Here is a 14,496-nt window from a genome sequence, read left to right as displayed (position 1 = left end):
GGAATATGGTATTGAGATAGAGGATCAGCCATGATCATATTGAATGGCGGACCAGGCTCGAAGGGCCGAATGGCCTACTCCTACTCCTATTTTTATATGTTTCTAAGCGGGGGGAGGTGGGATTGAGGGATATAGGGAGGTGGGATTGAGGGATATGGTGAGTAAATGGGTAGGTGCGATTGAGGGATATGGTAAGAAAGTGGAAGGTGAGGTGAGATCTATGAAAAAAAAGCAGATAATTGGGCCTGAGGAACTTGTCTTGTTCCCCCAAAAATTCTCATGTACATATTATAATATGCAAGGAAGGTGTAGGGAAAGCAGAGAAATGGGTTTGGGATAAATTTGAAGATCTTTTAGTACAGTGGGCACAGTAATGTAGTGGTTATGTCATTGGACGGGCAACCCAGAGATTATAAATTCAAATCCCACCACGATTAAATAAATCTAGTAAATAATGGGCCAGCACCAGGAAAAAAATGGCTGTGGAAGCTGTTGAATTGTCTCAACAAACCCAACTGGTTCACTAATGTCCTTCAGGGGAGGGAACCTTTCGTCCCTACAGTTAACGCCTTCTGGAGTGGTTTGGCAATCTGCTTTTGGTTCCAGAGCAACATTGCCTACCTCCTGAGAACATCTGGACCCCTCAGTAGATGGGCCTGGAGGAAATCAATGCCTGTGTTCAAACTGGCCTCTTGAGCTGTGACCCGCCTGTTCCACAAAGTCAAATGTAGAGGAACTTGCCCTGCGTCTTTAGGCTCTGACATACTACATTGCAAGGGAGAGGGTGGGTTTGTTTGCATTATAATTCCTCGCATCTCTTCTTCATCCAGAGGCGTGTTAATCACAACTCTGGGTACCTCAGTGGATAAATGCGAGGTTATCCACTTTGGTGGCAAAAACAGGAAGGCAGATTATTATCTGAATGTCAATAGATTGGGAGAAGGGGAAGTGCAAAGAGACCTGGGCGTCCTTGTGCACCAGTCGCTGAAGGTAAGCATGCAGGTGCAGCAGGCGGTTAAGAAAGTAAATGGTATGTTGGCCTTCGTAGCGAGAGGGTTTGAGTACAGGAACAAGGAAGTCTTGCTGCAGTTATACAGGGCCTTGGTGAGACCACATCTCGAGTATTGTGTGCAGTTTTGGTCGCCTTATCTGAGGAAGGATGTTCTTGCCATGGAAGGAGTTCAGCGAAGATTCACCAGGCTGATACCTGGGATGGCAGGAATGACATATGAGGAGAGATTGGGTCGATTGGGCTTGTACTCGCTGGAGTTTAGAAGAATGAGAGGGGATCTCATCGAAACGTATAAAATTCTAACAGGACTAGACAGACTAGATGCAGGAAGGATGTTCCCGATGGTCGGGGAGTCCAGAACCAGGGGTCACAGTCTAAGGATAAGGGGTAAGCCATTTAGGACAGAGATGAGGAGGAATTTCTTCACCCAGAGAGTGGTGAACCTGTGGAATTCTCTACCACAGAAGGCAGTGGAGGCCAATTCATTAAATATATTCAAGAAGGAGTTAGATATATTTCTTAAGGCTAAAGGGATCAAGGGATATGGGGAGAAGGCAGGGACAGGGTACTGAATTTGGATGATCAGGCATGATCTCATTGAATGGCAGAGCAGGCTCGAGGGGCCGAATGGCCTACTCCTGCTCCTATCTTCTATGTTTCTAGTGCAAATGTCTTTTTTTTTAAGTGAAGTCAAGAACCCAGCACAGCAAGATCCCACAAGCAGTAGTGGGATGCATGCCCCGTTCATCTAACTGTGTTACCGGCTAAATGTTAGCCAGGACACCCTGCTCTCCTTCGAATAGTGGCCCCGGGATCCTTTACATCCACCTGAGAGGGGCCTCGGTTTAACGCCTCATCCGAAAGTCGGCACCTCCGACAGTGCAGCACTCCCTCAGTACTGGCACCGGGAGTGTCGGCCTGGAGTGGGGTTTGAACCTACGACCTCCATGGCCCAGAGGTGCGCAGTGCTACCCACTGAGCCACGGCTAACACGATCCCATGTGCGAGACATGACACAAGCTTGTGAAGCCAGTTGGCACCCATGCCAGCCTTACCATCTCCCATCCAACAGGGCGTACCGATCACGGCAAACGGTTTCACGGGCACCTGTACTTTAGAGAGTAACTGTTCAAATTAACCACTGTCTTGCAGTTTGTTATTGAAGCAGTCCGTGGTGAGACGCCGCAGTCTGATATTGCAGTGGACAGCGTGTGCATTGCACAGTGCCAACAGGGTAAGACTGCCTCCTCAGCACCAGTGCTTTACAGGGAAAGGTTACGCCAGCACCCACACTATCCATCACCGACCCCACCCTATGTACACCAGTTCCCACCCAATATACCCCAAAACACACCCAATATACCCCAGCACCCACCCAATATACCCCAGCACCCACCCAATATACCCCAGCACCCACCCTATATACCCCAACACCCACCCAATATACCCCAACACCCACCCAATATACCCCAGTACACACCTGATATACCCCAACACCCACCCAATATACCCCAGCACCCACCCTATATACCCCAACACCCACCCAATATACCCCAACACCCACCCAATATACCCCAGCACCCACCCTATATACCCCGGTACACACCTGATATACCCCAGCACCCACCCTATATACCCCAGCACCCACCCTATATACCCCAACACCCACCCAATATACCCCAGCACCCACCCTATATACCCCAGTACACACCTGATATACCCCAGCACCCACCCTATATACCCCATAACCCACTCTATATACCCCAACACCCACCCAATATACCCCAGCACCCACCCTATATACTCCAACACCCACCCAATATACTCCAACACCCACCCAATATACCCCAACACCCACCCAATATACCCCAACACCCACCCAATATACTCCAGCACCCACCCAATATACCCCAACACCCACCCAATATACCCCAACACCCACCCAATATACTCCAACACCCACCCAATATACCCCAACACCCACCCAATATACCCCAACACCCACCCAATATACTCCAACACCCACCCAATATACCCCAACACCCACCCAATATACCCCAACACCCACCCTATATACCCCAACACCCACCCAATATACCCCAGCACCCACCCTATATACCCCAGTACACACCTGATATACCCCAGCACCCACCCTATATACCCCATAACCCACTCTATATACCCCAACACCCACCCAATATACCCCAGCACCCACCCTATATACTCCAGCACCCACCCAATATACCCCAGCACCCACCCTATATACCCCATAACCCACCCAATATACCCCAACACCCACCCAATATACCCCAACACCCACCCTATATACCCCATAACCCACCCAATATACCCCAACACCCACCCTATATACCCCAACACCCACCCTATATACCCCATAACCCACCCAATATACCCCAACACCCACCCAATATACCCCAGCACACACCCTATATACCCCATAACCCACCCAATATACCCCAACACCCACCCAATATACCCCAACACCCACCCTATATACCCCAACACCCACCCAATATACCCCAACACCCACCCAATATATCCCAACACCCACCCAATATACCCCAGCACCCACCCTATATACCCCATAACCCACCCTATATACCCCAACACCCACCCAATATACCCCAACACCCACCCAATATACCCCAACACACACCCAATATACCCCAGCACCCACCCTATATACCCCATAACCCACCCTATATACCCCAACACCCACCCAATATACCCCAACACACACCCAATATACCCCAACACCCACCCTATATACCCCAACACCCACCCAATATACCCCAACACCCACCCTATATACCCCAACACCCACCCAATATACCCCAACACCCACCCTATACACCCCAACACCCACCCTATATACCCCAACACCCACCCAATATACCCCAACACCCACCCTATATACCCCAACACCCACCCAATATACCCCAACACCCACCCTATATACCCCAACACCCACCCTATATACCCCAACACCCACCCAATATACCCCAACACCCACCCAATATACCCCAACACCCACCCTATATACCCCAACACCCACCCTATATACCCCAACACCCACCCAATATACCCCAACACCCACCCTATATACCCCAACACCCACCCAATATACCCCAACACCCACCCTATATACCCCAACACCCACCCTATATACCCCAACACCCACCCTATATACCCCAACACCCACCCTATATACCCCAACACCCACCCAATATACCCCAACACCCACCCTATATACCCCAACACACACCCAATATACCCCAACACCCACCCTATATACCCCAACACCCACCCAATATACCCCAACACCCACCCAATATACCCCAACACACACCCAATATACCCCAACACCCACCCTATATACCCCAACACACACCCTATATACCCCAACACCCACCCAATATACCCCAACACCCACCCAATATACCCCAACACCCACCCTATATACCCCAACACCCACCCAATATACCCCAACACCCACCCAATATACCCCAACACCCACCCTATACACCCCAGCACCCACCCTATATAGCCCAACACCCACCCAATGTACCGCAGCGCACACGCTATCCGCCCTCCACCACACACTGTACACCAGTCAGTCTGTAACCCACTCCCGGGTATCTGTTATTCTATATATAAACCCCCCGAACCCCTCGATTAGATTCCAGCCTGTAACTCACTCCCGGGTATCTGTTATTCTATATATAACCCCCCCGAACCCCACGATTAGATTTCAGCCTGTAACTCACTCCTGGGTATCTATTATTCTATATGTAAACCCCCGAGCCCCTCGATTAGATTCCAGCCTGTAACTCACTCCTGGGTATCTGTTATTCTATATATAACCCCCCCGAACCCCACGATTAGATTCCAGCCTGTAACTCACTCCCGGGTATCTGTTATTCTGTATATAAACCCCCCGAGCCCCTCGATTAGATTCCAGCCTGTAACTCACTCCTGGGTATCTGTTATTCTATATATAAACCACCTGAACCCCTAGATTAGATTCCAGCCTGTAACTCACTCCCGGGTATCTGTTATTCTATATATAAACCACCCAAACCCCTAGTTTAGATTCCAGCCTGTAACTCACTCCCGGGTATCTGTTATTCTATATATAAACCACCCAAACCCCTCGATTAGATTTCAACCTGTGTATCCACTATCTTCTTAAAAAATCTTTCCTATTTTTGACACATGTTCTACAGCAACCACCATATCACCATCGACCAGTCCGCAAACCATCACGACACAATGGACCACAGCTCCAGGTGAGTGTTGTGTGTCCGCAGAGGAGAGAAAGACTGTCACTCCTCTGGTTATCTGTTAATCTAGATCCTCCGATAAGAATCTCCTGTGAGAATGGCGGTGAGACTTTCAGAAGCGGCTGGTAATGGTCAGATTCGGTGAGAGGGCATGCCGCCTCTTCGCGGTACTGGGTGGGGGAAACATTCCTTGAGCGTGACTATCCTACGTCTTTCTTTCTAGTGATTTGTCCGCCCAACTCGCACTATGACCCCTGCGGTGCCGGCTGCTCCCCCCGATGTGACAGACCGATCCCAGACTGTCCGGACGTCTGTGTGTCCGGAGGTTGTGTCTGCGACAAAGGCTTCTTCCAGAAAGGAGCCAGGTGTGTCCCCGCCGAGCAGTGTGGCTGTATCCAGGGCGACTCCTACTATCAGGTAACATCTTGTATTTATACGATAGCAAAATACTGCGGATGCTGGAAATCCGAAATAACAACAGAAAATGCTGGAATAACTCAGCAGGCCAGGCAACGTCCGTGGAGAGAAATTAGAGTCAACGTTTCGAGTCAAAGTCTTTGTCAAGACTGGAAAGGCACAGGAAATGAAATAGATCGAAAGGCCAGGCTGGGAGAGAACAAAAGAGAAATGAAGAGACATTGAGAGGTATTCAAAACCAGACGAGATGGTGATAGGACTAGTGGAGACAGCTCTAGATTAGGTGTGAAATGTGCTGGCAGAATGGGAGACAGCTGCCACGTGGGAGAGAGAAAAAAAAAGGGTGGGGGGAGGAGAAGGGCCAAAACAAAGATGTGGATAAAAAATAAGTAAAAATGTAATGGAGGCCGAGGTTATGATCTGAAATTGTTGAACTCGATATTGAGTCCGGAAGGCTGTAAAGTGCCTAATCGGAAGATGAGGTGCTGTTCCTCGAGCCCAAGTAGGAATGGGGCGGTGAATTAAAATGACACATGGCAGCTGTCTCCCATTCTGCCAGCGCATTTCACACCTAATCTAGAGCCGTCTTTTGTCTCCACTAGTCCTATCACCATCTCGTCTGGTTTTGAATACCTCTTAATGTCTCTTCACTTCTCTTTTGTTCTCTCCCAGCCTGGCCTTTCGATCTATTTCATTTCCTGTGCCTTTCCAGTCTTGACAAAGGGTTTCGACTCGAAACGTTGACTCTGTTTTCTCTCCACGGATGTTGCCTGGCCTGCTGAGTTATTCCAGCATTTTCTGTTGTTATTTCTTGCATTTATATAGCGCCTTTAACATAGTAAAACACATATGTTAATGTATTAATGTTAATGTATTACAAGCCAAATGAATGTTGAATGTTTAAATGTCTTTGTACTGGCCGCGCTAGATGTGCTCCTATCTAGCTATCCAGCAAGTTAAACACTCATTCATAATAATTCCTCGTGAAGCCATTTCGCTGTTTGAAGCTTTACTTGAACAAATTTGTGAAACTGTAAACAAAGACAAAGTATGTTTTGTACATAAACTGAGTACTACACATTCAATATTACACAAGATATAAACATATTTACAACAGTAGAATAGACTAATTGTATAACCAACTAACATTTGAACTAACTTCTGTAACTATTAAATATTAACCTTTTACAAACATAGTATTATCAAAATATTACTCTGACAACATTGCTATTATGCTAAGAACTAAAGATACTCACAGATATTGCGTTTGGCCTAACATATGAAGTCAGATTACACTGGATTGAATCCCTCATGGAATTCTCCATTACTTAAGTCAGGTGCTTCCTGGTAAAACTGCTTCCTGGGGTCAACAGGAAGAAAGGTAAGAAGGTCAAATGACCTCACACAGGAAGAAAAGTCAGATGACCTTTCCAGCATACAAACTGTTAACACAATAACCGTCACCAGAGGGTGCTATCTACACACATAAAATGTTCAGAATGTCCATCGGTCCAGAACAGTCTTAATCTAAATGTACACTCTCAGGAGCCGCAAGCCTACATTTCGTTGTACTGCACTTGTGCACTAACAATGACAATAAAGTTGATTATGATTATGATAGGGCGCTTCACGGGAGCGATTATCAAACAAAATTTGACACCCAGCCACATAAGGAGATATTAGGCGGAGATGAGGAGGAATTTCTTCTCTCTGAGGGTCGTGAATCTTTGGAATTCTCTACCCCAGAGAGCTGTGGAGGCGGAGTCAGTGAATATATTCAAGGCGGAGATTGACAGACATTTGAACTACAGGGGAGTCGAGGGGTACGGGGAGAGAGCGGGAAAGTGGAGTTGAGGCCAAGATTGGATCCGCCCTGATCTCATTGAATGGCGGAGCAGGCTCGAGGGGCCGATTGGCCGACTCCTGCTCCTGGTTCTTATGTTCTTAGGGCAAGTGATCAAAAACTTGGTCAAAGAGGTAGGTTTTAAGGAGCGTCTTAAAGGAGGAAAGAGAGAGGAGGAGAGGTTTAGGGGAGGAATTCCAGAGCTTGGGGCCCAGGCCGCTGAAGGCCCGGCCGCCAATGGTTGAGGTAAGGACCAGTTACTGGGACCTCAGTATCTGAACACACTACTGAAAAATCCACAGCTGTGCCAATCTTACACCTTATTGGACTAATAATCGAGAGAATGTGATTTCAGATCCCTAAACCGTGTGGGCAGTTGGAGAATCTGAATTCAGTTTGTAAAAAAACCTGGAAATAAAAGAAATCTGGTAGCATTAAAAGTGACTGTGAAGCTGTCGGATTGTCCTAAAATAGCCAACTGGTTCACCAATGTCCTTTAGGGAAAGAAACCTGCTGTCCTTACCCGGTCTGGGCCTATATGTGACTTCAGTCCCACACCAATGTGGTTGACTCTTAACTGCTCTCTGACGTAGCCTAGCGAGCCCCTCAGTCGCATGAGGCCACTGTGCAACGGTTCAAGAAGGCAGTCACTCCCTCCACCGCCGGCCCACCGTGGCTGCAGTGTGTACCATCTACAAGAGATGGCCAATAAATGCTGGCCATTCCAGTGATGCCCACATCCTGAGAAGGTACATAAAAAAAAGTTGCGCTCAGGTAGAAATGTCTCGGACTGTGTCAGCGTGGTCATGGCAGAACCTGCTTCTATAACAGTCTGCCAGGGTAGCCAAGTCTCTACACCAGTGCTAGTGTGGTCAGTGCACAACACACACCCATGCCAATGCAGTCATTGGCTTCGTATCTGTGCCACCTGTTCCTGAGCGCTGACATGTCCCAAACGTGTAGACACTGCACTGGGTAGACCCTGTGCCCAGTGCAGACACTGCACTGTACTGGACCTGTGCCCAGTGTAGACGCTGCACTGGATAGACCCTGTGCCCAGTGCAGACACTGCACTGTACTGGACCTGTGCCCAGTGCAGACACTGCACTGTACTGGACCTGTGCCCAGTGCAGACACTGCACTGTATCGACCCTGTGCCCAGTGCAGACACTGCACTGTATCGACCCTGTGCCCAGTGCAGACACTGCACTGTATTGACCCTGTGCCCAGTGCAGACACTGCACTGTATCGACCCTGTGCCCAGTGCAGACACTGCACTGTATCGACCCTGTGCCCAGTGCAGACACTGCCCTTGTATCGACCCTGTGCCCAGTGCAGACACTGCACTGAACTGGGATCAGTCCTGGATCCAGGTTCCACTACAGCCTTGATTGACAGGCTAATTTCAAACTTGCCCTCTCCTGGTACCAGCGAGTGTCACTCATCAACCATCAGTGCCTTGTATTCCCCTGGTCCTCAAAGACTGATTATTTCTGTTTCTCCTTCCAGCCTGGACAGATTATCTGGTTAGATGCATGCACGACCATCTGCCGTTGCCTTGGAAATTTCAGCATTGCGTGCAATAACATGAGCTGTGCCGTGGATGAGTACTGCGGAGACAAAAGTGGCGTCCATGGCTGTTACCCAAAAGGTAATGTTAGATTCTGCTCTTTCCTATTTGCTCATGTTCTGAGTCATAAAGAGCTGGATCTCCAGGATCGGACATCCTTTATAGAATCATAGAGCATTACAGCACAGAAGGAGGCCATTCGGCCCATCGTGCCTGTGCCGACTCTTTGAACGAGCTCTCCAATTCGTCCCGCTCCCCCCTGCTCTTTCCCCCATAGCCCCGCAAATTTTTGCCTTTTCAAGTATTTATCCAATTCCCTTTTGAAAGTTACTATTGAATCTGGAATCCACCGCCCTTTCAGGCAGCGCATTCCAGGTCACAGCAACTCTCTGAGTAAATACATTTTCATCATCTCCCCCTCTGGTTCTTTAACCGATTATCTTAAATCTGTGTCCTCTGGTTACCGACCCTCCTGCCGGTGGAATCGGTTTCTCCTTATTTACTCTATCGAAACCCTTCATGATTTTGAACACCTCGATCAAATCTCCCCCTAACCTTCTCTGCTCTAAGGAGAACAAGCCCAGCTTCTCTAGTCTTTCCACATAACTGAAGTCCCTCATCCCTGGTACCGTTCTGGTAAATCTCCTCCGCACCCTCTCCAAGGCCTTGACATCCTTCCTAAAGTGCGGTGCCCAGAATTGGACACAATACTCCAGCTGGGGCCTAACCAGCGTTTTATAAAGGTTTGGCATAACTTCCTTGCTTTTGTACTCTATTCCTCTATTAATGAAGCCAAGTATCCCATATGCTTTTTAACAGCCTTCTCAGCTTGTCCCGCCACCTTCAAAGCTTTGTGTAGAAACACAGAAACATAGAAGATAGGAGCAGGAGTAGGCCATTCGGCCCCTCGAGCCTGCTCCGCCATTCAATGCGATCATGGCTGATCATCCAAATTCAGTACCCGGTCCCTGCCTTCTCCCCATATCCCTTGATCCCTTTAGCCTTAATAAATATATCCAACTCCCTCTTGAATATATTTAATGAATTGGTCCCTACTGCCTTCTGTGTTAGAGAATTCCACAGGTTCACCACTCTCTGGGTGAAGAAATTCCTCCTCATTTCTGTCCTAAATGGCTTACCCCTTATCCTTAGACTGTGACCCCTGGTTCTGGACTCCCCGACCATCGGGAACATCCTTCCTGCATCTAGTCTGTCCAGTCCTGCCAGAATTTTATAAGTTTCAATGAGATCCCCTCTCATTCTTCTAAACTCCAGCGAGTACAAGCCCAATCGACCCAATCTCTCCTCATACGTCATTCCTGCCATCCCAGGTATCAGCCTGGTGACTCGTCGCTGAACTCCTTCCATGGCAAGAACATCCATACACCCCCAGGTCTCTCTGTTCCTGCACCCTTTATAAAATTGTACCATTTAGTTCATATGGCATCTCCTCATTCTTCCTACCAAAATGTATCAATTTATACATCACTGCATTAAACACAGAAGATAGGAGCAGGAGTAGGCCATTCGGCCCTTCAAGCCTGCTCCGCCATTCAACGAGATCATGGCCGACCATCCAAACCCCAGCACCCGGCCCCCACACCGACAGCCATCCCACCCAAGCCCCATCCCCGTAACCCCGTAACCCCACGTATTTAATCCCCCCCAACACTAAGGGTCAATTTTTATCATGGCCAATCAACCCAACCCGCACATCCCTGGACCGTGGGAGGAAACCGGAGCACCCGGAGAAAACCCACGCAAACACGGGGAGAATGTGCAAACTCCACACAGACAGTCACCCGAGGCCGGATTTGAACCCGGGTCCCTGGTGCTGTGAGGCAACAGTGCTAACCACTATGCCACCGTGCTGCCCCTTAAATTAAATTTCACCTGCTGTGTGTCTGCCCATTTCACCAGTCTGTCGATGTCCTCCTGAAGTCTCTTACCATCCTCCTCATTGTATACTACATCTCCGAGTTTCGTGCCATCCACAAGCTTCGAAATGATGTCCTCTCTACCCGAGTCCAGATCATTAGTATATATCAAAAGTATATACTTGCTCTCGAGTCAGTACAAAGAAGGTTCACTCGGTTAATCCCGGGGATGAGGGGATGGACATATGAGGAGAGGTTGAGTAGATTGGGACTCTACTCATTGGAGTTCAGAAGAATGAGAGGCGATCTTATTGAAACATATAAGATTGTGAAGGGGTTGGATCGGGTGGATGCGGGGAAGATGTTCCCGATGATGGGTGAAACTAGAACTAGGGGGCATAGTCTTAGAATAAGGGGCTGCTCTTTCAAAACTGAGATGAGGAGGAACTACTTCACTCAGAGGGTGGTAGGTCCATGGAATATGCTGCCCCAAAAAGCTGTAGAAGCTACATCATTACATAAATTTAAAACAGAAATAGACAGTTTCCGAGAAGTAAAGGGAATTAAGGGTTACGGGGAGCGGGCAGGAATTTGGACATGAGTCTAGGTTCGGATCGGACATGGCCCTGTGGGTAGCGGAGCGGGCCCAGGGGCCGTGTAGCCTGATCCTGCTCCTATTTCGTGTGTCTAATTCTGTTAGATTCAGGAAATGGTTCTGTGATAGTAGATTGGCGGTTAGGATCAGATCAGCCATGATCTTATTGAATGGCGGGGCAGGCTCGAGGGGTCAATTGGCCTACTCCTGCTCCTATTTCTTATGTTCTTATGTTCTTAATACCCCAGGCAAAATACTCCAGCAAACAGGAGACAATTGAGAAAAATATTCTGCTGGTCCAAATATTTAGACCTTCTCTCGTTCCCCTTTAAGAACTTCATACAAATATTGAGGCCATCCCATTCCTCCATGGTACTCTACTCGAGCATTCAATCAATGTTTCCCCTCAGGTTCCTCCACGTGTACGGCGTCCGGAGATCCCCACTACACCTCCTTCGACAAGAGGACGTTCAATTTCCAAGGGGACTGCACCTACGTGCTGGCCAAGCCCTGCAACTCCAGCCTGACCCCGTTCACCGTGTACGCGGACAACGAGCACCGCGGCGGAAGCAAGACCGTGTCTTACGTCAGGGCGGTGTACGTGAGCGTCTACGGCATCACCGTGTCGGTGCTGAGGAAGAGAGTCGTCCAGGTGAGAGGAGCCGTCATTGCAGTCTGCGCCGTCCATTGCTGGGGCCCACTGACATTGTCCAGACCCAGATCCATAGATTGTTGTTGGGTGAGGGGACCGAGGGATATGGAGCAAAGGCGGGTAGATGGGGTTGTGATCCAGATCACTCACGAAATAATTGAACAGTGGAAGAGGCTTGAGGGGCTGAATGGCCAACTCCTGGTCCTCTGTTCCTTCCTATGTTCCTGTACAAAACCCACCTGTTCTCCGCAGTGTGCTGCCAGCGTAGAATTCTGCCCAGCAGGGTCCTGAGGAACACACCCTGATCCAAGCCAGGCATTCCAATGGGATCAAACCCTTCCCATTCCCTGGAATTGCTTTTGAATGGAGTGAGTTTCCTCCACTTCCCTTGAACACGAGTCAATGTAACGCAGAGACCAAATTGACTGATTTCACCCCCCCACTCATTTCTCTGTCTGTTTGCGTTCAGGTGGATGGAGAACATGTGACCGTCCCCATCATCCCGATCCCCGGAGTCACCATCAAACCATCCGGCAAACATGTGGTGGTCCAGACCGACTTCGGCCTGACCGTGCGGTACGACGGCAGGCACCACGCCGACGTCAAAGTGCTGAGCGAGTAAGTACATTCGGCTCGTTCCCGTCCCCCCGCCCCGTGCGCGATGGCGTCCCTTCGGTCCCGTCACGCGCGCGCTGGCCTGCGCCTGCGCCTTTGCTCACAGCTAACGCCCATGTGTGCGTCTCTCTGTCCAGCTACGCCGGTGAGCTGTGCGGCCTGTGCGGCGACTACAATGGAATCCCCGGCGACGATTTCAGGACTCCCGAGGGACAGGTTGTGAAGGGAGTCAATGACTTTGGGAACAGCTGGAACGTGGAGGAGAAGTAAGTGAGATATCTGCCAGGGCGGCCCAGCGGTCTTCGGATTAGATGGGCCGAATGGCCTCTTTCTGGGCTGAAAATTCTGTGTAAGTCTGGCTATAAATTAATTCTGCCCCTTTCCTTCTCCCTCGCTCCCCAGCTGCACCTTGACAGACACCGAGGTGATCCCGCAATGCCCCGAGGACGAGCGAGACTCGTATGAAGGATCCTTCTACTGTGGGAAGCTGCTCGATCGTTTCGGCCCATTCGCCGCCTGTCACTACAAGGTTGACCCCATGGTGCGTACAGGCCAGGACTGGGTTCGTCATTCCTGGGGCTCCATCTCTCCTGTTTCTCCATGTTCTGCACTTCTCCTCCAGGACCCAGGCCCCCTTTGATCAAAGATTCCATTGGTGAAACCCACCCGGCCCCAAGGCTCACAGCTCAAGCGTCAGCTTGGCTCCGTGGGTAGCACTCTCTCTCGCCTCTGAGTGAGAAACTCGTGGGTTCAAACCCCACGCCAGACACTGGAGCGCGTAATCCAGGCCGACACTCCCACTGCAGTACTGAGGGAGCGCTGCACTGTCGGAGATGTTAAACCGAGGCCCCGTCTGATCTCTCAGGTGGATGAAAAAGATTTATTTCAAAAAGAGATGGAGAGTTCTTCCCAGTGTCCTGGACAATATTTATCCCTCAACCAACATCTAAAAAAAATAGGTTATCTGGTCCATTGCTGTTTATGGGAGCTTGCTGTGCACATATTGGCTGCCGTGTTTATTATATTATGACAGTGACTACACTTCAAACGAATTTAATTGGCTGATAAGCACTTTGGGACCTCCTGAGGTCTTGAAAGTCTCTGTATAAATGTATAGTTTCTTTCTTGATGGATCTTGGTCTTTCTTTTTTCCTTCCTTCTGTCCTTCCTTCCCTCCATCCTTCCATGTTTCTTTCTTTCCTTCCTTTTTTCCTTCTTTCCTTCTTTCTTCTTTCCTTCCTTCCCTCCATCCTTCCATCTTTCCTTCTTTCTTTTTCTATCTTTCTTCCTTTTGTCCTTCCTTCCCTCCTTCCTTCCATCTTTCCTTCTTTCATTCTTTCTTAGCTTCGTTCCTTCCTTCCTGAAAGTGCGCACACACGCACACACACACACACATATCAACCTCCGTTGCCTTTTCCCCTTTTCCAGTCCTTCTTCCGAGACTGCGTGTACGACATGTGTGAGCTGGACGGCAGCAAGCAGCAACTGTGCGAGGCTTTGGAGGCCTATGTCAACGAGTGTCAGCAACGCAACGTCACCATCCGACCCTGGAGGAACGAAACCTTCTGCCGTACGTAGCGTGGGGGACCCGCCACCAGACCGCTAAAGATT

At 49.3% G+C, this 14,496-nt stretch overlaps 1 protein-coding gene across 1 annotated transcript in view; it reads left to right on the top strand.

The window, feature by feature from the left end:
• Window positions 1-14,496, top strand: part of zanl (zonadhesin, like) — a 193,978-nt gene that overhangs the window by 40,547 nt on the left and 138,935 nt on the right. Inside the window, exons 9-17 of the mRNA XM_085977081.1 lie at window positions 2,165-2,246; window positions 5,260-5,322; window positions 5,540-5,733; window positions 9,086-9,227; window positions 12,029-12,270; window positions 12,740-12,888; window positions 13,023-13,151; window positions 13,288-13,426; window positions 14,314-14,455. Of these exons, the coding sequence (XP_085833207.1) occupies window positions 2,165-2,246; window positions 5,260-5,322; window positions 5,540-5,733; window positions 9,086-9,227; window positions 12,029-12,270; window positions 12,740-12,888; window positions 13,023-13,151; window positions 13,288-13,426; window positions 14,314-14,455 (1,282 nt within the window). The remainder of the gene's footprint in view (window positions 1-2,164; window positions 2,247-5,259; window positions 5,323-5,539; window positions 5,734-9,085; window positions 9,228-12,028; window positions 12,271-12,739; window positions 12,889-13,022; window positions 13,152-13,287; window positions 13,427-14,313; window positions 14,456-14,496) is intronic.

This window comes from Somniosus microcephalus, unplaced genomic scaffold, assembly GCF_052327205.1.
Source record: "Somniosus microcephalus isolate GS21.2 unplaced genomic scaffold, FLI_Smic_1.0 unresolved_chr4, whole genome shotgun sequence".
Lineage (NCBI taxonomy): Eukaryota > Metazoa > Chordata > Chondrichthyes > Squaliformes > Somniosidae > Somniosus > Somniosus microcephalus.
Note: the sequence above shows the minus strand (reverse complement) of the source record. Positions and strands in the feature narration are given on the sequence as shown.